At 36.4% G+C, this 21,638-nt stretch overlaps 3 protein-coding genes across 3 annotated transcripts; all 3 read right to left on the minus strand.

Moving 5' to 3' along the window:
* On the minus strand, positions 1-4,747 carry LOC110711743 (putative SWI/SNF-related matrix-associated actin-dependent regulator of chromatin subfamily A member 3-like 1). Its single transcript, XM_021890160.1, has 4 exons — positions 3,056-4,747; positions 2,495-2,786; positions 676-1,197; positions 1-591 (listed from the first exon to the last, which is right to left on the minus strand). The coding sequence occupies exons 1-4, from the start codon at positions 4,544-4,546 to the stop codon at positions 317-319; spliced, it is 2,580 nt and encodes an 859-aa protein (XP_021745852.1). The 5' UTR covers positions 4,547-4,747; the 3' UTR covers positions 1-316.
* A 1,169-nt stretch (positions 4,748-5,916) lies between these two features.
* LOC110711607 (mitotic-spindle organizing protein 1A-like) lies at positions 5,917-7,296 on the minus strand. Its single transcript, XM_021890015.1, has 2 exons — positions 7,087-7,296; positions 5,917-6,402 (listed from the first exon to the last, which is right to left on the minus strand). The coding sequence occupies exon 2, from the start codon at positions 6,366-6,368 to the stop codon at positions 6,147-6,149; it is 222 nt and encodes a 73-aa protein (XP_021745707.1). The 5' UTR covers positions 6,369-6,402; positions 7,087-7,296; the 3' UTR covers positions 5,917-6,146.
* A 5,156-nt stretch (positions 7,297-12,452) lies between these two features.
* LOC110711740 (nuclear poly(A) polymerase 1-like) lies at positions 12,453-21,598 on the minus strand. Its single transcript, XM_021890158.1, has 12 exons — positions 20,765-21,598; positions 20,587-20,664; positions 20,361-20,468; positions 18,902-18,964; positions 18,656-18,817; positions 17,817-17,930; positions 17,580-17,642; positions 17,085-17,414; positions 14,912-15,076; positions 13,931-14,818; positions 13,134-13,201; positions 12,453-13,048 (listed from the first exon to the last, which is right to left on the minus strand). The coding sequence occupies exons 1-12, from the start codon at positions 20,879-20,881 to the stop codon at positions 13,003-13,005; spliced, it is 2,202 nt and encodes a 733-aa protein (XP_021745850.1). The 5' UTR covers positions 20,882-21,598; the 3' UTR covers positions 12,453-13,002.
* Positions 21,599-21,638: the final 40 nt, after the last annotated feature.

The raw sequence follows: 21,638 nt of genomic DNA on the forward strand, positions 1-21,638 counted from the left end.
TTGTCCTCGACTCTGCAGATAATACTGTAAAAGATTATAAAGTGCCTTCAAAGTTTGAAGGCGTTACAGCCTTACAGGGATACCCAGTTTATAAATCTTGATACATACATCCTTATCCCTCTTAATATGTTCAAGTACAAAACAGGGCTGCTGGAATACTTTGTGAGACCCTTTACTTGCATTCCAAATCAAAAGGCAAAAACTAATGATATTTATACAACAATCTGCACATAATCGCCCCCAAAAATATAAACCATAGAGCCAAATTTAGGAATAGATATCATTTTAGTGTAACCATACTTTTATGAAAAACAGATTAAGCTGAGAGAGAAATAAGCCTACAAAGATCTCCTACAGTAGTTTCTTTCTTATCCTTCCCTTTCCTTCCAAAAGCTCCCTTAGCCAGCTCCTTCTTTTTCTTTTGCAATTCTAACACTCTCTCTTCGATTGTGTTTCGAGCGATGATCCTCACAATCTTCACATCTTTTCTCTGGCCAATTCTATGAACACGGTCCATTGCTTGTTCCTCAGTTGCTGGGTTCCACCATGGCTCCAATAAGTACACCACTGAAGCAGATGTAAGATTTATACCTGTAGTTATGTAACTCTAATCATTTCATTCTTCTAGATAAACAAAAAATCTGAATAGGAAAAAAAGAGGGTTCATACTCATACCTGTACCAGAGGCTTTGAGACTGGCAAGCAAAACAGTAGGAGAATCACTTTCACTAACACTAAATTCCTGTATCACTAGACCTCTCTCTTTTGCGCTCATTGAGCCGTCCAACCGCAGCGTCTTAATCCCAGCCGCTTTCAGTGGTTCTTCAAGTAACAATAACATCTTGCGGAATTGTGAGAACACAACAGATTTAACTCCTCTATTTTCAGAGAGGAGTTTCAGTAAAGCACACACTTTTGAAGATGCTTTAGGTGAAGAGGATGCATTGTTGTCATCTGACAACTCTGCTGGGGGTGGGGCTGAGTAAAGCTCGGACTCTGACAAGGGATGGCGGCACATAGGACAGTTGGCTTTGGTAAGATTAAGAGTTTTAGCAATGCAGGCACGACAGAATATGTGGGCACAACTTGTTATTATAACATCTGTTGGTGGAGAGATGCAAATTGGACAGTCAAAGTCTTCAGCATCTTGCAGCAATGACACCAACTTCTCCAACAGTTCAGGATTATTAGACACATCTGCAGGGTAGTAATAACAAGGAGATGAATGGTATCTAGATAGATGCTAGGAATTTTATTATAGTAGCAACATGTAGTTAAAGGAAACAACATCAATAGTGCCTTAGATACCACTGTTAGCTCAATCCTTTCTAAAAGACTGTTTTCTTCTTCATGTGAAGTTAATTAACTAAAAATGTGATGTTCAGGAGAAAAAAAAAAAAAGTTTCACGCAGGCTCTTACAAAGCCAAAACAGTGCAAACTAGTAAAAGCCACAACAGTGCAAACTAGTAAAATAATGGTAGACTTCAAAACAGCTTGCCTAAAATAAAATAAAAATAAAATAAGCATATGGCTTCAAAAACTGGAAATTCCCGTAGCTGTACATAGAAGACAGATTAAAATTTGTAAGTCCTAAAACTCTAAAAAGTTAAAGCTAATCTATGTAGAACAAGAACGTCCACAATTAGTAAAAGGTAAGTTTCATGATACATAAGAGAGAAAAAATTGTGAGGAAAAGGCTCTAAATTCCCTTATCAACATCTACGATGAGTAAGTGACTAGAAGACAAGTAAATTAACATATAAAACCTTTCTGAAGGCCGACAATAACCAATATTGTTCATCAAATAAGGAAAAAAGGCTTGTATATCTTGATTTTCCCCACTGGACATTCATACCTAATACTGTAATACAACTACATGGAGCCTTTTTTACGTGGCAACCTTTTTTAGCTTCAAACAACAATAATACTTTTCACAGAGCAGAGTAGATAATCACTTCTAAATGGAGCAGAATAGCTACTATATGGAGGCATAATCACTAGAAATGGACATTAAATTCAGAATAACTTAAAAAGGAGTTTACTTAAATAAGTCTATTGTCTAAGGAAGGAGAAACAACAAGAGGCAACAACAAAAACCACCCAGTTGGTGTGCTGTTAGAATGGAGTTGAGAAACAAATACCAATTTAGGTAAACAACCCTTGATATTTTTCATAATTGTCAATAAACATATAAAGCATGTATGGAAAAGTACATATTTCAGAAAACATCCACTAATAGCAATCTAGCCATGATTTCCTGATTTAGAATAAAAAATAATGCTTGAAAGCTCTGTGCTTTGAACAGATATGTAATCTAACAGAGTCAATACATGTAAATTGCAGAATAATCAACATTCTCAGCAACAAATAGATGCATCAGTAGAAGACAGTGTTTAAAATTGGAGATAAATTGACAACTGAGTTGACAGAAAAGCATGTTTGTGCAGGATAAGATGTAGAACAGACATGCAAACACATAAGGAGAGTGCCAACCTTGAACATTGTCTGGAGGGAGCAAGGATTTAATATCATGTGGGCACAATGCGACATCAGTACAAATTTGGCGAAGTCTCAATATAATGCTGAGGACAGTGGAGTAGTAACGTGTTACACTACCATCATTGATATAATTCTTCACAATCTGTTTGGCTTCTTCTTCCATGCGGTCATATAGTCTACGTTCCTCATGCATAAGTTCAACATAACAAGTATTTATTGATTTTGATGGTAACTGGATCAAATTTTGCTCTTTTGTTCTTCTCAATGAGATAGTTGCCATTAAGACCTACAATGAGATGTTTAGAAAACAAGGTTAAGAATAACAAACAGTACATCATTGCTATTCATTGGATTGTAGACTGTACTTTAGATTCTTTTGCATGAAGGAATGGAGTTATCAGTGATGGGGCAGACAAACTAAGTGACAAACAATGACAGAGTCAAATGATGCTGAATTATCTCATAAATATTACTTCTATGTAGAATGAGTGTTTCATTATCCTAAAGCATAACTAATTTCCCACAAGCTAAAAAAACACAAGAGAAAAGATGTACCTGAAGACGCTCAAGACCTTTTTTATCTCCCTGAAGTAATGGCTGTTGCACAACTCTATTCCAGTAATATTTATTAGAGAAGGGTTCAAATTTCAAGAAGGCCATAAGCGAAAACAGATCATAGGAGCTGTTCTGTATGGGTGTTCCTGTCACCACCCATCTTCTCTTACTATTTAAAGCTGTCACTGCACGACTCAACTTTGCATTGGTATTCTTAATTATATGTCCCTCATCTAAGATAATACGCCTCCAGTCCATCTTGTTCATCGGTGACTCAGATAGACTCTCCTCAACAGACAAAGTATTATATGAGGTGAGCACTACATCATACTTCTTAAGCACCTCCACATCACGTGTCCTGTCCTTGCCATGGTACTCATAGTATTTCAACGAGTTAAGATAAGTGTGATCACTAAGCTGTTCTGTCCAAACCGAAAAGACAGAAACCGAACACACAACTAATGTTGTATTTGATGGTACCAAGTTCTCATTCACCACATCACTTGAATCAACTTTCCTCTTCTTCCTAGCAGTATTAACACTACCCCTTTTGCCCTTTCTACCTCCCTTCGACTTCCTACCACCAGAATCATCTATATTATCCCCATCACCACAATTCTCACTAGTTTTACCTACACTACCACAACATTTTTTATCATAAGCAATCAAAGAAAGTAAAGTTAAGGTCTTCCCCAATCCCATATCATCGGCGAAAATCCCACCCTTAATCGGCTCAGGCCTCGTGCTCGTCTGATGATTTGTCAACACATTGACAAACACCCCATCCCTCTCCTCCCAAAAAGGGGGCAACTCCTCAGAATTTTCCCTCCCAACCAACCACCCAAGCCCTTCTTTCTGGTGATCAAACAACTCAGGCAAAATAACATCTTTTGGGGGCTCCAATTTCACAACCAAACCCTCTTTCCTACCCACATTTTCATCAACCAACTCAAAAATCTCATCAACACTTTTAACATCCTTACTATTCCTCTTCTCCTTCACAACCTCGGCATCCGATAGCGCGAAACTAGGACTATTCCCAGCAACTAACTGCAACCCTCCTCCTAAAATCGCAGATTGAACATCTGGGAAAGCCTCAATTCTAGCAAATATATGAAGTTGAACAGGAATTTTAAACCTAGAACCTGAATTAGGAGTATTAGGAACAATACCTTCAACAATAATCAGTTGGGTATCCATTAATGGCGCTAGAACTTTCGCAGCAACTCGTTCAATATAACCCACTTGAGCCCCACGAGTGTTGAGCACTCTAATGGCGTTTTCGTCGTGCACATTCAAGTCATCTCGGACTAAACCCACCAATTGTCGGCCGCTTATTCTTGCGGTGTAGTGCTGCATGCCGACGATTTTGACGATGACGAAACCCACCATGTAAGTTTCGGAAGAAGAGGAGAGAGAAAGTTGGGGGTCTGTGAATTGGGTTTCTTCATAATCGTTTGCTTCGTCTTCAAGATTGTAGGAGGTTGTCATTCTGTTTAAAATTGTGAAAAATTGATGAATGAAGAAGGAGGAGAATTTAGGGTTTTTGGTGGTTTGAAATCTTGTTGAATTTAGAGAGTAATGGGGGTTTGAGATAATCGAAGCTTTTAAAGTGGCTACTTCAAATGTTTGTTTCAGAATTCTCAAGGACGAGAAGTTTGAAAAGCCAGAAAAGGTGGAGTTGAGCGGGTTATATCACAAATATTTAAATAATACTTGTGCTCTGTAATCGAACATTGTACCGCCTTATTATCGACCACTTTGTAGGTGAGTTTGGTCAAAAGAAAAGACAAATTGCGAATTTTGCAATAAAATCATATGCTTATAGTGACTCATAAAAGTTGGTTTTTCTAAGGGGTTTGAAATACCAAAGTTGCTTATAACGACTCACAAAAGTTGACTATTTTAAGGGGTTTGAATGAAATACCAAAGTAACAACGACAATTAGTGGCATTAGTGACTAGTCTCTTCACGTAGGAATTAGGTGCTCCAGTTAAGGATAAAGGGTTGATCAAGGATCTCTCTAGTTCTAAATGTTAGATATCGAACCTCAACGAGTCAACAGGCTCAACCTATTGATCAACAGATGAATTGAACAATCACTATATCAACTATCAAGACCAACATGGTAAACATTTTACATTGTGTTTTAAGGATTGAGGAAATGTTATTGCATACCGAGTTGATATCTACTACAAAAGAAAAGATATATTAAGTGCACCATAATGAAAAATGAATGACCTCTAGGTTTTGTAAGGGTCATCAGACTCATCACTCCTCAGACTTCTCGAACATCTCTTTTTCCTCTTCATTCTTCAACACCATCTTTAACAGAAAAATTACATGTATTTCTAAATAGATCAAAATAAAAATCCATATGAAAAAGATTTCGATAAGGATGTAAGTTATTTGATTGCTAGATAGAAGGTTCCTACATGTTAAGTATTGTATCAATTCACTAACATTATGTACATGTCAACAATCTTGATTGATTAAAATTTTAGGTAGAATCAAAAACCTTGAATCAAATTTTGTTAGATAGTTGCTTCACTGGTCTCATCCAGAGGTTTCAAGCATACAACTGTCTGAATGACTTGTATTTCAGTCCTATTAATCTAGATAATACATGTATCAAATTGTGTAGGCGGGAAAACACATTTGAAGAAGAAGCTAACAATTTGTCATTATAATCAGCATTTCTAAGAGATCAAACACATTTTGAGTAGAAACCAACAATTCTCAGCAGTCAGTAGTTATATTGTTAAATTTCTGCCAATCTTTCAGCAACTTTCATGAATTAAACTAAATTTCCCCTCGGCAAACTTGTACAAGACTGCAAATGCAAATTTTTCTACCAGATGTAGCTAGTAAGATAAATTTTACTCGAACTAAAACCAAGAGAAATCAACAAACAACAATTTTATACCAGTATAACACAAAGTTACCAGGCTACTTGCTAATTCAAGCATATATTGAAGCTGATACATCTGCAGCATTCTCCAAAGCAATTCAATACTAAAAAGTAAAAACTCTACAATAGAAACGAAAAGGTAAAGGGTGAATACAAATAACAGGGCAGAGGAAAAAATGTTCAGGAATGAGCAGGTGCATCAGCTGGGATGGTCGAAGAAGGTGGGGGCTCTCTTCTAAGCTCCTTCACAACTGCAGCAAGCGCCTCAGGGTTCAAGCCAAGATCACATAGTGCAATCAAGACAGAAAGAGAGTGACGATCTAATCCCGTTTCAAGTATGTTCGACATCTGAAATGCTAGTTCCAGAGAGTCTCGTGCAGTTCGTGCAGCCTCCGAATCCATCTATGCAATTTCTTCAGTATTGCTTCACTAATTACTGAGACAGACAAATGTGGAAAAAACTGAGCTTCTTCCATTGAATAACGAGTTTCTATTTCAGTGTAAATGGAGGAAATCATCGTTTAGAAAAGTCATACGACATCTACAATTATTATAGACCCCCGGAATACAGTATATCAAACATATAAACAGGAATTTTTCTGAGTATCAAGAAATCGGATATATAATAAAACAAATTCGGACTCGATTCGAACTTCATGGTTTCCTACTTTCATCATAAAATGAGGAAATTGGGAAATCAGCACCAAATTACGGCAATTCAATTTTTTTTTTTTCCTGAGTGTCAAAATTTTGTTCAAAATCCAAAGAAATAACAAAGCTTATCACAAATACAACATAAATATTCGAGTTCTGCACAAGCACTACTAGGGATTTAATAAAAAAAATTGAAATTTGCATACAAAATAATTGAATTCGTGAATGAATTCAAGACCTAACTAGGGTTTTAATTTAGGGTTTTGTTTAGCAATTCTTCAATCAATCAATTAAATCAAATCATACAAGAATTCACAGGAATATGAGATGATAGGAAGAATGATTACGAACTCAATAGATTACGAAAATGGAAGATTGAAGTTCCAATTCAAAACGAAATAATTTGAAGATAAAAACATAAAAATAAGCATTATAACGGTAAATTAAAATTGTTGAGCAGACATACCTTAAGAATTGGAAAGGTGGAGAGTGAGAAATTAGTCAAGATTTGCGATTTGTGGAAGAAAAAGTAGGCAAAAGGAGTTTTGCTTGAAAGGAAAGGCAATGGAGGAGAGAGACTGTAGAAGAGGGAAATGTAGGAGAGAGACTAAAGACCCAAATTGGAGTAGTATTTTCCCGCCTATGTCTAGTACGTACAAGTTTCACGAAACCAAACTAGATAGGAGTCGCAAACTCACAATACTCTCTCCATCCCGTATTAGTTGCACAGTTTGCACTGATTTTTCATAAAACTTGGACAATTTTATGAAAAGAAATGACTCGAAATTTTTTATGTTGCTCTGTACAAGTCTATTTGTCCTTCCATGTTTGCCCTATTTACCTTTTTAGTTTGTCCCTTTAACTTTGTCTCATAATACTTTGTTTCATCAAACATTGTTACAATGGGTTTTTTTTAAATAATTCTCTAGTTGGTTTTATAAAGGCCTAATTTGATTTTAGGTTGGTTGATATCTGGTTTGGATCCTTCTACAAGTTGGGTGATCATTGTTTTATTTTTTTTTTTGTAAAAAAAATTAATAGCTTATAAGTCATACATGAATACATGATTGGCCAAGTGGTCAAAGCTCACACATGACATAAGCCCTTCAAAAAATGAACATGTATTATTCACTTTATGTAATTAATAGCCTTGAGGATAGAAGAATCATTTGAGATCCTGTGTACATCACTGTCCTTCAAGCCTCTCTTGGCCCAAAAGGAAAAACCAATGTTGTCTAATCAACACCTTATATATGAATAGCCAAGAACATCAATTTAAATTCATTTCCTCTAATGAACCCACAGTAAGTTTAACCAACCGTTGTTATCCACCTACTAAGTGAGTGACACTCTCAAGCATTGCAAACATGCCAACTTTACATTGTGCTCAAATCGCAAGAGGAGAAAAATCATTCATCCATTAGCATCGAAACAATGGGAAAGGCCAACTACGTTTGAACCTTCGTGCCCTAAAATCTTGCTTGTAATCAGTTGCTTGACAAACTTGAGGTTCTTAAAGAGCAACAAATGAGCATTGCTACTTAATATATGAAATCCTCTAGTGCAACAACATTTGTCACTTCTCTTGCTTCTTCCTTTCACTGCATGCCTTAAGAGCTTGAACCTCTACACAAGTGCAAAACGTGCAAGAACAAAATTAACAAGAACTTGAGCAAACTTTGAAATTTCTACTTTTGGACAACAAGATTTTGAAAGAAACTTTAACCTAATTAATTTGAAGGATGGAAATGGTAACATAAACCAAAAAGAGAAACACAAGTTATGAAAAGAAAGCGTACCCTTTTGGCACGATTTCCAGTTTCTATCGGTTTTTATCAAACAATCCTGCACGTATGTTCAGATTATACATAATATATTAGAAACAAAATTGTATCTTCTTATATATAGTAGTAATTTAGTACCATACTTGTGTACCTGTAATGACAAGTACAAAGATGAGCAATCTCCAAGTTGCTTCACACTCTCATTTGCGTCATTTTGATGAACTGGTGGTGGTGGCTTTGAGATGGCAAGGATGATGATTGATGAGATTTGATGTTTTTGCCGTGTAAGTTTGCTTTTGTACTTGGCTTCATCCTGTGAAAGAATATCTTTCACTTAGAACATAACAGTCTCTGACAATGTATAACATGCCCCCAACATTTTAGGCATTTTCCTCTCATAAAACTAATTTAACTGAGCTTCGCTGTAAAAAGTTGAAACAGGGTATGCCTCTGATATTTCTTAAAAGTTTCAAGTGTTCATACTTATGTCACAGTATCAAGTATCTTATGGGGGTACTCATTGTAACCTAGAGACTTGAGTATTCCCCTCCATCAGAGTAACTCCCGAAAAACATATCATAAGTTTCAGAAACTTACTGATTTGTAATCGTGTTATTATACGTCAACAAAATGTGTGCTGCCTTAAGTAAGTACTAGAACAACATTATCATTACTCATTACACTTAGGAAAGAAGTCAAAGGAAAATCTAGGATGTATACCCAGATATGGTCCCGAAATTGATACATCAAAATGTGGCTATTCTCAAATAATTTGAGCCATGATTATTCATAGTCTTCTACATTGCTGCAACTAGTGAGCTCTTTTTTCTTGTGGCCAATATGGCTTAAAAAGGAATTTAAGTTCATGATTCCACAACCTCGAGGAAACTACTCCCTTCTACATCACACAAATCCACTCAAAAATCATAATAGCATGATACTTTAGATAGTGATAGGCCAAGCTATTTCTCAATAAGTAGCTGTGTTCTCGCTCATTTGAGAGCTCAGTGAAACAGAAACTTAAGTAGTGGCAGAGACTGCTTCTTGGATCTTACTCATATAAAGTTCCTAGATTACGAAGTACAGTAAAATTTTGTATCGATAAGAAGCTCTACTCAAGAAATAGCCACATATTTCTTAGTCAGTACTAAGCTACCTACAGATTTTTTACAAAAAAACACTCAGCTGAGCATCGATTCATTACAATCCAAATCCATAAAGTACAACCATTCTTCAAAAGCAGCAGATTACCCACCACCCTCTATGATAATTGCTAAGAATATTCTACAGCGAACTTTCCTCCTTAAAACATGTAACTCAAGACTATATTGATATTAATTGTTCCAATAGGAAGTAACACAAACTCAACACCTAAAAATATAATCTAAACAATGTTACTTGGACTTTGTATTTTACTTCAGTACCCACGAGACACTTCAACATGTGTATGGACACTTCAACACTTTAACAGCCGAGTTGGAGACTTGAACACATACCCTGTTTAGTACGAGTTCTCGAGTTAGAGTAACATAGAGTGTAACATGCCGAATACATTACAATAGTACACAATTATAACTTTTCAAAAACTTACATGGGTCTGTTACATACTACAACTACAAGGTCTACAACGATTGTTATAGATAATTAAGAAAAAGCTGGAAAAGTGACAAAAATTGGTAAATGAAAAAAAAGGAGAAAGCGTGCATGGAAATAGAGATAGGGATGGTAGGAATAAAGCTAGACATCACTGATGTTAAGCTTGCACAATTTTTTGCTCCAAACTTCATTTTTATGCTACCCATACAACCTTCTTAATCACCTCAATTTCTCACAACCAAAAGTTGGAAGATTATATAAATCCTTGAAAATTCCAACTCAATTTTAACTCACTCGAAATTAAAAGAAACACCCATTTAATCACTCCCCCCCCCCCCCCCCCCCCCCCCCCCCCCCCCCCCCCCCCCCCCCACAAAAATAAAAGAAAAAAAGAAAAAAAAAACAACGTTCCAACAAACTAAAACCTTCAAAAATCCAGAAATTAATCCAGATAGGAAACCCAAATATTTGAAAATAAAACAGTTCTACTGTTGAAAATATTAACATTTTAACACCTCAAACCATATGAACAGCTGTTGCTAAAACAGCTTAACAGATTCACCTCACACTATTACGAAATATTGTTTGAGCAAAATAGGGAACAATTTCTTATATCTGTAGCTAACCAAGTGCGTCACCAAGCATAGAGCCCATGCCAAAATAAGATTAGATTGGAATTGTCAGAGAATTTGTGCTGATAAGACTCTTACATTGGCTCACATGACATGCAATATAATATCTTTCTTGGGATGTCAATCAGCAACATAGGTTCTACTTGGGAATTACCAGAGAAAACATCAAATTGAATCACGGCCTATAGGCATATAGACCTTTCTAAGAAAACAAGTCACGGCACTACTTTTGACCTATTAACTTAATAACCACCCCATCAAAATGATTATGCTTGATGTAATAATTGTGGATCCTATAATCTATCTTACTTTTGCAAGACTTACCACAGAAGTTCTTCAAAAGAAGCAAATTGAAGCTAAATAGACCAAAGACACCACAACCTTTATTCCATTCCACAACCTTTTAGTTCGGTTTGAGTTTTTTTTTTTTTTTTTTTTATTTATTTATTTATTTTTTTATTTTATTGCGGTTTCTATTCGAGTTTGGTCGTAATTGGGTCGGGTTGTAGTTGGTTCGGGTCATAATCATTTTGAGTTGAATCGGGTCGGTTTGAAAATGGGTTTAGCCAGTTTAAAGTGGATTTCGGTTCAAAATTGTTCGGGTTGTAATCGGGTCAGGTTGTAATCGGTTCGGGTCATAATCAGTTTGGGTTAAACCGGGTCAGTTTGAAAATTGGTTTCGGTTCAAAACAGATTGGGTGAAATTGGGGGTCCGGTCATTATCGGTTCAGGTCATAATCGGTTTGGACTGAACTTGGTCGGTTTGAAAATAGGTTTACCCAATTTGAAGCGGGTTTCAGTCCAAATCATATTGGTTTAAAATCGAGACGGATTATTATCGAGTCGAGTGTCAGATAATGGTTGGGAACGGGTCATGTTATAATCAAGTTAAGTCATAAATAAGTTGGGTTTATCGAGTAGTGGGTTGAGACGGATTAGATCATAAACATATTGGCTTACGGGTTGTAAACGACTTCGGTTTCAACGGGTTACGGGTTATAAATGGTTCGGTAACAACAGGTTACGACTTGGACCGGTTCAGGTTTATCGGATTTTTGCTGGGTTAAAACGGTTTTCGGTTTAAAATGGGTCAGGTTACTATCGGGTTCAGACGTAATCGGTTCGGGTTGATTTTTGTTTCATGTTGTAACAGTTTGGCTTGATAACGGGTCGGATTAGTAATGGTTCGTACAAATTTGGTTCAATTCAGTTTTGGGTTAGAAAAAATTGGGTTGGGTCTGTTTTCGGTTTCCAAAAAACGGGTTTTTAACGGTTTAGTTTCTTTTCGGATCGGTTCGAAACAAGCGGATTTAATGGTTTGGGTCAGAAACTGACAGCTCTACTAGTCAGTAATCAAAGTGAGACTTTCAATATAAACGCAAACAACAAGCTCAGGTATGAAACCAGAAGAAAATGGGCATTACATTTAGCCGATTTAGGATCACCTCTGCTGGGGTAAGCAACATTACATACGAGTGTTAATTACAAAAGAAATACTTCCTCCGTTTTGTTTTGTTTTGTTTTTTTTTTTTTTTTTTTTTTTTTTGAACTTGTTTTTATTTATAACACTTATCAATACAAAAATTTAGATAATTTGATACACTAGGATTTTCCTAATTTCTTAAACAATTCAAACAAAATTCCACATGATTATTATTTCTTAACTCTTATGTATAAATCACAAAGGGAGGTCAAAGGTACATGTGTAAATAGTGTAAAAGTCAAAATAAATCAAGTAGAAAAGAGCAAAGGAAATACTCCGAGTATGGCAAAGAAAATTCCAAATGAGCATAAAAATAAAAGTGAGTAGACACAACATGGATAGGTAATACTCATCAAATATAAAAGGATTGACAAAATTAACCTCCAACATTAAATAATCTGCATCATATATTATTAACCTCCAAAATTAAACATCTACTAGCATAAGTCTAATTCATAATTTACTCGGTAAAATCAATTTTAGACTTTGTAGTAGTATGTCTACAAAATGCCGCCTTTGGGGTTCCCTCAGATGTTCTTCAAGCCTCAAAGTTGCCTCCAGTCGTTGAGCTTGCACTACACATTTTCGGCTTAGTTTCATGACATGCAACGAAGATAGGCAAGAGTCAAGCAGATTAAAAAAGTGCCTCTTAAATCCTTATAAACTGATCTCGGTGGATGTTGATAGTGCATACTACTATGCACCTCCTATGGCTCTACTATCTCATGGATGACAAGGCACAGTTGTTATATTCAAGATTTATTGACATTTTATACAAAGTAAACCCTTCATACAGATCGTATATTTCTGATGGAGGGATATTATGGCCACAGGAAAGCTTCCAAGGTTTGGACCACCCCCGAAGCACTAACCAAAAGCTCACTCCTTCATGAGCCATGACTTGTAGCTTTACCCAAGGACGTAAAGCTGAGCCTGCCAAAAATAAACATTGAACTTTGGTGATTGAAATTAACTCCACAAAGAGAAAGACAAAATAATAATATACTGTGAGAATTACCTAATAAGCGGCTTTTTTTGTACAGGAGCGGTTATTTGGACCGGTCCTGGCATTGTAAGTTCAGCAGGCTGCACAAATGGAACAAGCAAAGATGATCAAACCACATGAAGTAAGCATCTAATTAACCTCAAAGCAGGTACAAACCCTTCAATCAACTGGTAAATAACAATTACAGTGTTTTAGATTCACAACAATATCAGAAGGAAGAGGGGAGAGAAGGAAAATAAATACTCTCTTAACTCGATGAAGCAAAAGATGTAAAATAGGGTAAAGAGTGGTTTTCATTTCCAAAAATTTTCTAAGTTCAAAACTTCTTTAATTAAAAAAATGGAAAATGTACTCCCTTTATTCTTCCCTCCCCTTCTAACCCAACCAAATTATTGTCCAGCTAAGGGGATATACCTATCAACTCTTTCCCCCACCCTCCAAATCCCCTCAATCAAACATACAGTACAAGCTGGCAGAGATAATTTTATAATGATTTCGGAATTGAAGGAAAAAAAAATACCCTCGCTCCCCACCTAACAACATAATAAGTACGATGATACTTTTAGGAGATCCCAGATTCTGGAGAGAGCTAAATAACTCCATTGGGTAGATTAGCCAACTGCAACCTCTAAACTCTAATATAGAACATAATACTCTTACTAGTGCCTGGATCCCACTACCTATCAAAATACGAAGTATATCGCTATTAATGTCATCATTTTTAGGGCCTTGAGAACATTTATGACATGTTAATCATTGATAATTCGAGTGACAGTAAAACAGAGAATGATCCAGGAATAGGAAAAGACCTCAAGCTCTTCCAAACTCCCATTAGCAAATGAACTGGAGTGAGCAGCAGTTGCACCAGATATTCCAATTTCCACTGCTTCCATAACAGACGAGGTCTCCTGCGACAACTTAGCAGCTTCTCCAGAATATTCAACTTGATGAGCATTTTCTACATCAACCTCTAGCTCATCAAGCTCGGGTAGATCTTGCTGAGACCCGTATGGACCTGACATCATCTTTTCAATAGCCACCTTCTCTGCCTCATTGGAGTTGGATGATGCAGAAGGAACTGATGCAGTACTGAGAGGCGGACTTTGTTGGACAGATCTATCAAGTTCACCATTATTTGCAGGATGTAACATTTCTGTATCTGTTCTCTCAGTATTCGCCTCACTAGATCCATCCATTTCTAGATGATCCACTTTTACTAAAGAAGTTGCAGTGCTGATAGGACTACCTGCATGACCTCCTTCACTTATAGAAGGCAAAGAAGCTGAAAGTCTGGGCAATCCCACACCAGACACGGTATCATCATTCTCCTTTTTTCTCCTCTTGCCACCACCTAGCTTATCTAAACCAGACTTCATCTCAAGAGATCGCTTACGTTCTCCAGAAGATCTTGTAGAACGAGGTCTAATACCCCCAGGAAATACAAAAGCTGGTATTTTTTTTTGCCTTACATGGCTAACGCGGATTTCCATTCCAGGTTTCCACATGGTATACATATTAACAGTTTGCTTAAATTCATCAACGGTCATCCTTATATCAAACTGTTCGCGTTCACCAGCTGGAACCTCTTTTATACTCTGCAAACCCATGAAATAAGAGCTATGAAAAGGTTTGGATTCATCTGTGAATTCACCTGGGTGAGGATGGCACTGAAGCATATTGTACGTGTGCCTCTCAATCTGAATTGGCATAAACAAATTTCAGAAATGGATTCCACAACAGATACATGTATAAAGTTCCAATCCTGTTATTGTAAATAACTTCTTTTTTACCTTTAACGTAAGTGTACGAAGACGAGACTCAACCCAACCTTTCCATTTCTGATAGTCATCAGCATTTTCAGCGTTGATGTCAATCTGCAGATAGTTTCCATACGCTGTGAAGAAAGGATATGGCTCAAAAAGTGAATCCCAGTCACCCTTGTTAGATTCCATAGCCTGAAAGTGCATACAATCACCAATCAGAACTACAGAAGGAAGAATACAGAAAAGAAAAGGAAAAAAAAAACGTATAAAGCTCAGCATGTCATCAGAGTTGCAGTGTAGCCACAACTCAATGGTACAACAAGGGCAGACCAGGACAGCTGAGATATCCCCATGTTTGAAGACAACAGTCAGTTACTATTTACAAACCTAAAAGCAGCTTTTCTGTAACTGGATATCTCATAATACTCCGTATGTATCATTAACATCACAACATAGCTACAATATTGATTGATTGATAGAAACAGGAAGGTAATAAACTGAGCCTCCTATAAAAGGGCGAGACCAAACACAACCCTTCTCTCAATGAGTAGGGAAAGACAATTAGAAGCTAAGAGAAAAAAGAAATGCATAGTAGAGTGAGGAGATATCACACAAGAGAACAGACATAACATAGGAGACACAGACGCTCAATCTCCACTCAATAGATTACAAGCATCGAAACACAATTAAACAGGATCCAGTGTCATCTACATGACTTGATGACTACATTCATGGCCAGATTGGCCACTAATATAGACCCTAGACTTCCCTTGGAGACATAAAACAATTAGATGTAATATTACTCATATTCATCTTCATCCACAAGAGATCTCCAAGGCATGACTCTAAACTAATGCCAATCTAAATAAGACAGAGCTAAAAAGCAGTAAGGCACTTCTTTTTTGAGATTTCCACCCTGTTAGGTTTTGTCAGGGGTGAAAGCTTCAACCTCTAGAGAGGTTTCTAGGTAACAATAGAGTACTAGAATGCAGGAAACTAAACAGCTCAACAATTAAAGAAAGTACTCCAATATTTTTCCAAAACTTTCCAACAATACTGTCTGAAAGAAACAAGCCATGAGCTACTCAAAATCAGAAAATCCATTCCCCCATAATCGACTCAAGTAAAGCTAAAGTCGTGCGCTATCTACGACTTCAGCTCAAGTCCGAACATGGCATTATGGCAAATCAATAAGACATACGCTGAATTAAATAAAAATTATATAAATCAAAAAAAAAAAAAAAAAAAAAAGTAGTTTGAAGGCTAATAGTAGTGATAACCATACTGGAACTGATATATGATACATAAGCATATCCCAACAGCATAAGAATCTAAGTCTTAATCCCACCCATAATAATGATTCCAGTGAGCATTTTCATGGCAATCTAAACAATCAAATGGAAAATGGTAACGAAAGCTTAACTGTAACTTTTTACATCATATTTGATAATCTTTTTTGATAAATCAATGTTAAAGTTTCAATGTAGCCAAAGACAATATCATCAGACACCCCCTCAAACTTAGATACGAAGTTTATCTTAAAATGATATTTGAAGACACTCTTTAGATCTTGTGTTATATATAGTCAATATTCTCAACAAACATAAGATGGCTAGCATACAACTCACAGAAACCTCCGAGTATCAATCAGCTTTTTTGCTTTCCTAAGGAACTCCCACAAGTGTAAGACAACTTTGGGTCCAATAATTCCAGGAGCCAATGCCACCCAATACACGTTTTCCCTCTTTACTCTTCATAGTTTTCCCCAATGGCACAAGAGGCTTCTGAGAGGGACTTGTAAGAATTGATAGTGCCAGTCAATATGGTGTGCAAAGTTATATGTCCAGCAGGCATGAGAGATAACCAGAACTAAAAGGTAATGACAAAATCCACACCCATGCTTTAGTATTAAAGATCTAGACTTACACATAAATAGACAGTATAACTTGTACTATGATGTTGAAATGGACCAAAAAATGTAGGAAACATATAACATAGAGGCAGATCCTTCCAGTGGAGAGCAACACTACACACAACACTACCCTTCCCTCCTCTCTCTAAGTTCATTGCACAAGGGCAAGAGATATAAAATAGAGGGGGGTGGGGAGGGGGGAACAAAGGTAAATGAGACATCATACTAGAGAGAGGGATCCTCATACACGTGGAAAAAACATGGCATCAACAAATTCAAGAAAAATACCTCACAAATTTCATATCCCCTTTGGAACTCTTCTGTCATAATCCGCAGAGTACTGGCTGAGACATTATAACTAGAATTCATGCATGGATATGCAGGAGTTATTATAGGCATCAAATGGTATCTATCCTTGGGATTCCTCCTTGGATCCCAAACTTGCAGACCAAGAGATCCCTCTTCAATATCACAGAGCATGACAGGAGTGGGCCACCTCCATTGAGTATAAACCCTAAAGAAGCGAGAGACTAACATATTGGGCAATGCGTTGGGATACAACTGACAAATACGAGCAACTAGTAGTGCCCAATTAATACCGCCAAGAAACCCAGCCACCTAACCATGAAATGAAAGAGAGTATTAAGATCCACATATTCCAAAAAAAAAAAAAAAAAAAATGTGAAAAAAATTTCATTGGAAAGGAAAAACAGTCATTAACTCATAGGAGCCTCTATCAAGACAGTTTATTTACATAAAACGAGGAAATAACTCAATTCTTACATTTGAATAGACACCACGACGTTTTGCCCAAAATCGCATGCATCTAAGTGTAGTACGGAAATTCTGCAACAACAGGTAAAGTTAAGCAAATATACCTACTTTAAAGACCAAAAAATTGCACGGGTTACTCAACTTCAACCCGTCACAAGAATATTTGGTTCCTTCAACCATCATGAGCACCCACTTTTGTATAGACAACTTAGACACTGTAAATCAGACTTTACAAGCAATGCAGACCTGTATATTTGGCACCAAGCGCAAAATTTGATCTGTAACTCTACAACCATTAAGACTGCGAACAGTCTGCTCGTCAGCATTTTGCAAAATTGAATCTTGGGAGATATCCAAATCCTACATTATAAGATATAGAGCAAAATAGCACATAAGCATCATATGAGACACGCTTATTCTTCAATATTAAATAGGCAAGTTCCTGATTCTCTCCCCATCAGCACACAGCCCACATGAAACATGATCAAGATACCTCAACCAGATATAAACCTGCCCAAATCTTACTGCTAAAATCTTCCTCAAAATGACAGATAGAGGTTAAGAAGAAGTTGGGGGAGAGGTATTAGAAACTTTTTAAGGGTAAACTGTCCTTCACTACCTCCTATGAGACCCTCGCAAAAACAATGGAGACTTCAACTCAAGAAAATAATCTAACCTAAGAAGGAAGTGAAGCAAATGGGCATGAACTGTTTAAGGGCAAAATCATAGTTACACGAGATATACAAAATTCATCAAAATATTGGGGCCAGCATTTTTACCTTCTGTAATCTGTAATACATATATGATTACAGATAAAGACATACTAGCCAGCCTAAGCAAGTAAGCAATAAGACAAGCCAAGTAGCTAACATGCAATTTCCTAGTAAATCAATATAACATGTATCAGAATTTCAGTTCCTCTGTGCCTCAATGGGAACCAAGCGCATAGAGTGTAAAATGATCATGATAGATGTCACATTTTTATTCAACATGAACACAAAATCCAAAAAGAAACCAAAGTTTGTAACTATAGCATGCAAATGAGATAAGTCAGACAGCTGAATTAATGTGGGGATTATACTCACTTCAGGAACCACCCAAAGCGACAATTTTGCATAAAGAAGATCTATGGACACCCCATTGAACTTAAATCTCATCACTGGGACAAAAGCATCAGGCACAGGGTGCAACTCTGTAACCTCAGGCATCTCAGAAAGCATCCTGTGGAGTTCTCCAAAGAAATCTTCCTATATCCAGTAAAATATAACAGGTAAAGGGGCACTGAAGTAGGAAAAAATAATGGGAAAAGTATAGAAGCAGACAAAAGTTACCTCTCGCGTAGCATGTCTAGGGCCAACACATAGGGTATCTATATCAGCTCCAGGACTATGCACCTAGTTACAACAACCAAAAAAAAAAAAAAAAGAAAAAAAAAAAGAAAAAGAAGAAGAAATCTCAGCAAAGTTGGCACTACTACAGTAAGTGCTTGGAAAAAAGAAAGGTAAATTGATAAGTAATTTCCAAGAAACACAAGCTACTAAACACTAGTGTGAAAAAGATCATAAAGTATAGTTTCTTTACATTTCCAGATCACTATTTTCAGCTTCAGCCAACCTGGAGCATAGACAAAATGGAATTGTAGGAATTTGGGAGGATGAGATATAGAATATTACTCCCAAGAAGCAAAAATTAAAAATTTCTTTAAACGTGCGTTTTCCTATTTTAAACACAATTTCAGTCTCTTTCCCAAGGTTATGAATCACCAAATATTCATCCACCACAAAGAATCAGCCTAGTATGTCTTCAACAATCAACATCTATATACTCGGTACATGCTTAGAAAGAGCCCAAAAATATTACTTACACAGTAGTTACACATCTCAAAACAGTCACAAGCTTAAAAGAAATTATTACTTTCAAAAAAAGAAAATCACCCACAAACAGCCACAATTCACGCAATAGAGCTAGGTTTACTTACTATTACAATCAAACCCTAGTCAATGATCTAGCCGTTTCCCTTCACTTCAAGCTTATACAGCTCAGATTGTGTCCCAATGTTATTAGTTTCAACATTGACAATTACTTCTTCCATCATACTTATATTCCACTAGATGTTGATCAATACGACAATTTGGCCACATCATCATCATCTACCTCTCATGACGTTTAATTCTTAAACTACAAAAAGAGTATTGGTTTTTAGTGCAATTCGCATGGATTGGGAATTCGCATGGATTAGGACAAGCCATATCAAATTATCCACTTGTCATCCCACCAGAAACACAGACATGGGGCCACATGTGGATGGCAACTTGAGCGCATTGCAGTTAAACTTTTAAGACTCCAAAGAAGAAGCACACAGCACAACTCACCTGACTTAAGAGCTCAACCATCACCTAGAAGCTTAAACTAAAGAATAAAGATCATAGAATGAATAAGCTAGGAGCTAGTTATCATACCCTTAAAACGCTTGCAAATCTAGTGATAAGTTGGCTTTTCCAGTACAAATTGATCATTGTTAAGGTCTCCTAATTCAGTTTGATGGCAAATCTATTATAGAATACAACAGAAGCCAGGCATAATTTGATTTTTCCTAGTGAAGGAATTGCTATATATTCAAGAGTTGTAATACTTAGGCAAGGTCTAAACAGAGGCCCGTACAAAATAATTAAACTCTCTAATGTAAGCAAAGATGAATTATTCAAAAGAGAAACTAAGAATCCTTAATAAGAAGGGAGTGGGGGGAGAACCAACAGCAGCAGCAGCAGCAGCATCAAAAAGGTTTCATACCCCAAGTCGATATGACCCAAACGTGAAAATCTTTGCATTTGCTTCTTGCACCAATTGTTCATTCAAACCCTTGGCTCGGCTAATTGTTTTCACCCAGTGCTTCACAATCTATGCAAAAGCCAACAAAGAATAACCCAAAACATTATTGAATATCACAAGCTCAAATCAGCATAATAATTCAAAAAACAAGAAACCCAAATAAAATACACACAAAACACAGCTTAACCTGGTCTAATCTTCCAAGCACTTCTTCCCTTCTCACAGCCTCCTCCTGCTTCTCGTACAAACCCACATTTTCCAAGTACTGTAAAACCAAGATTCTCACTTCAATATGGCCTCAAACAATTCACAATAGATGATCAACAAAAGCAACCAATTCTACGATAAGAAAACTGTAAATTAACCTTTTCAAGTTCGTGGGTCTTTTTCACATCATATTCCGTTGGTCCACCAAATGATATTGGCTCGGTTATGCCCAATCGTTGCCCATTATATTGATTGATCACGCCCAAATCAGCCATTAATTCAAACTCAAAGGATTATACGCTTCGTCCTGTTTTTCCCTAACAAGTATCCTTTTTCTGTTCTTTGTTCTTTTTTTCGCTATAATTTTATTACCATCAACAAAATTGATTTCTTTTTTCCACCATTTATTTCCAAAATTCTTTTTTACATTTCGGTTTTTTTTTCTTTTATTTTATTTCCCAAAATATAAACTTTTGCACATGAATCCAATCATCAACTCAGAAATTAAAAAAAATAAAAAAATAAAAAATTACGAAGTAAAGAACGAAGAACGAGAAATCTGTTAATGTGTAGTATAGGGATACAAGATACAATCAGCCGAATAAATCAAACAAATAAAAACTACAACAAAATTGAAGCATGAATTGGGGGAAAATTAAACGACAATCTAATACAACAGAGGAAACCCTAATTTCATCAAATTGACAAAATTAAACAACCAAAAATTAGGGGAAAATCGAAAGCTTATCACACAGATCAACGAGCGGATTATTAATCGACAAAATCTTCCGCTGCTTGCTGCTTTGAACTTGGATTAGATTTCCGCCATAGCAACCCAGAAATTGAGAATTTTACTCTCCTTGAATTTTGATAGGAGAGAAGAGAGAGAGAGAGGAGATATTTGTAGAAAGATTGAGGGAGAAAAGGTGGCTAGTTTAACTGATGCTGCTCCCCTAAGTGCAAATACTTTTTTTTTTTTTTTTTTTTGGTAAATAACCTAATAAGTGCAAATATAATCCCTCTAATCGGCCA

This window comes from Chenopodium quinoa, unplaced genomic scaffold (genome assembly GCF_001683475.1).
Source record: "Chenopodium quinoa cultivar QQ74 unplaced genomic scaffold, ASM168347v1, whole genome shotgun sequence".
In the NCBI taxonomy this organism is placed as follows: Eukaryota; Viridiplantae; Streptophyta; class Magnoliopsida; order Caryophyllales; family Amaranthaceae; genus Chenopodium; species Chenopodium quinoa.

Coding starts and splice junctions, on each gene's coding strand:
- LOC110711743 (XM_021890160.1), bottom strand. CDS start 4,546: ATGACAACCTCCTACAATCTTGAAGACGAAGCAAACGATTATGAAGAA. Junction 2,787..3,055: donor AAGGTCTTGAGCGTCTTCAG/GTACATCTTTTC, acceptor ATCTCATTGTAG/GTCTTAATGGCAACTATCTC. Junction 1,198..2,494: donor CCCTCCAGACAATGTTCAAG/GTTGGCACTCTC, acceptor ACTACCCTGCAG/ATGTGTCTAATAATCCTGAA.
- LOC110711740 (XM_021890158.1), bottom strand. CDS start 20,881: ATGGCTGATTTGGGCGTGATCAATCAATATAATGGGCAACGATTGGGC. Junction 20,469..20,586: donor TGCTTGGAAGATTAGACCAG/GTTAAGCTGTGT, acceptor GCTTTTGCATAG/ATTGTGAAGCACTGGGTGAA. Junction 14,819..14,911: donor TTCGTACACTTACGTTAAAG/GTAAAAAAGAAG, acceptor ATGCCAATTCAG/ATTGAGAGGCACACGTACAA.
- LOC110711607 (XM_021890015.1), bottom strand. CDS start 6,368: ATGGATTCGGAGGCTGCACGAACTGCACGAGACTCTCTGGAACTAGCA.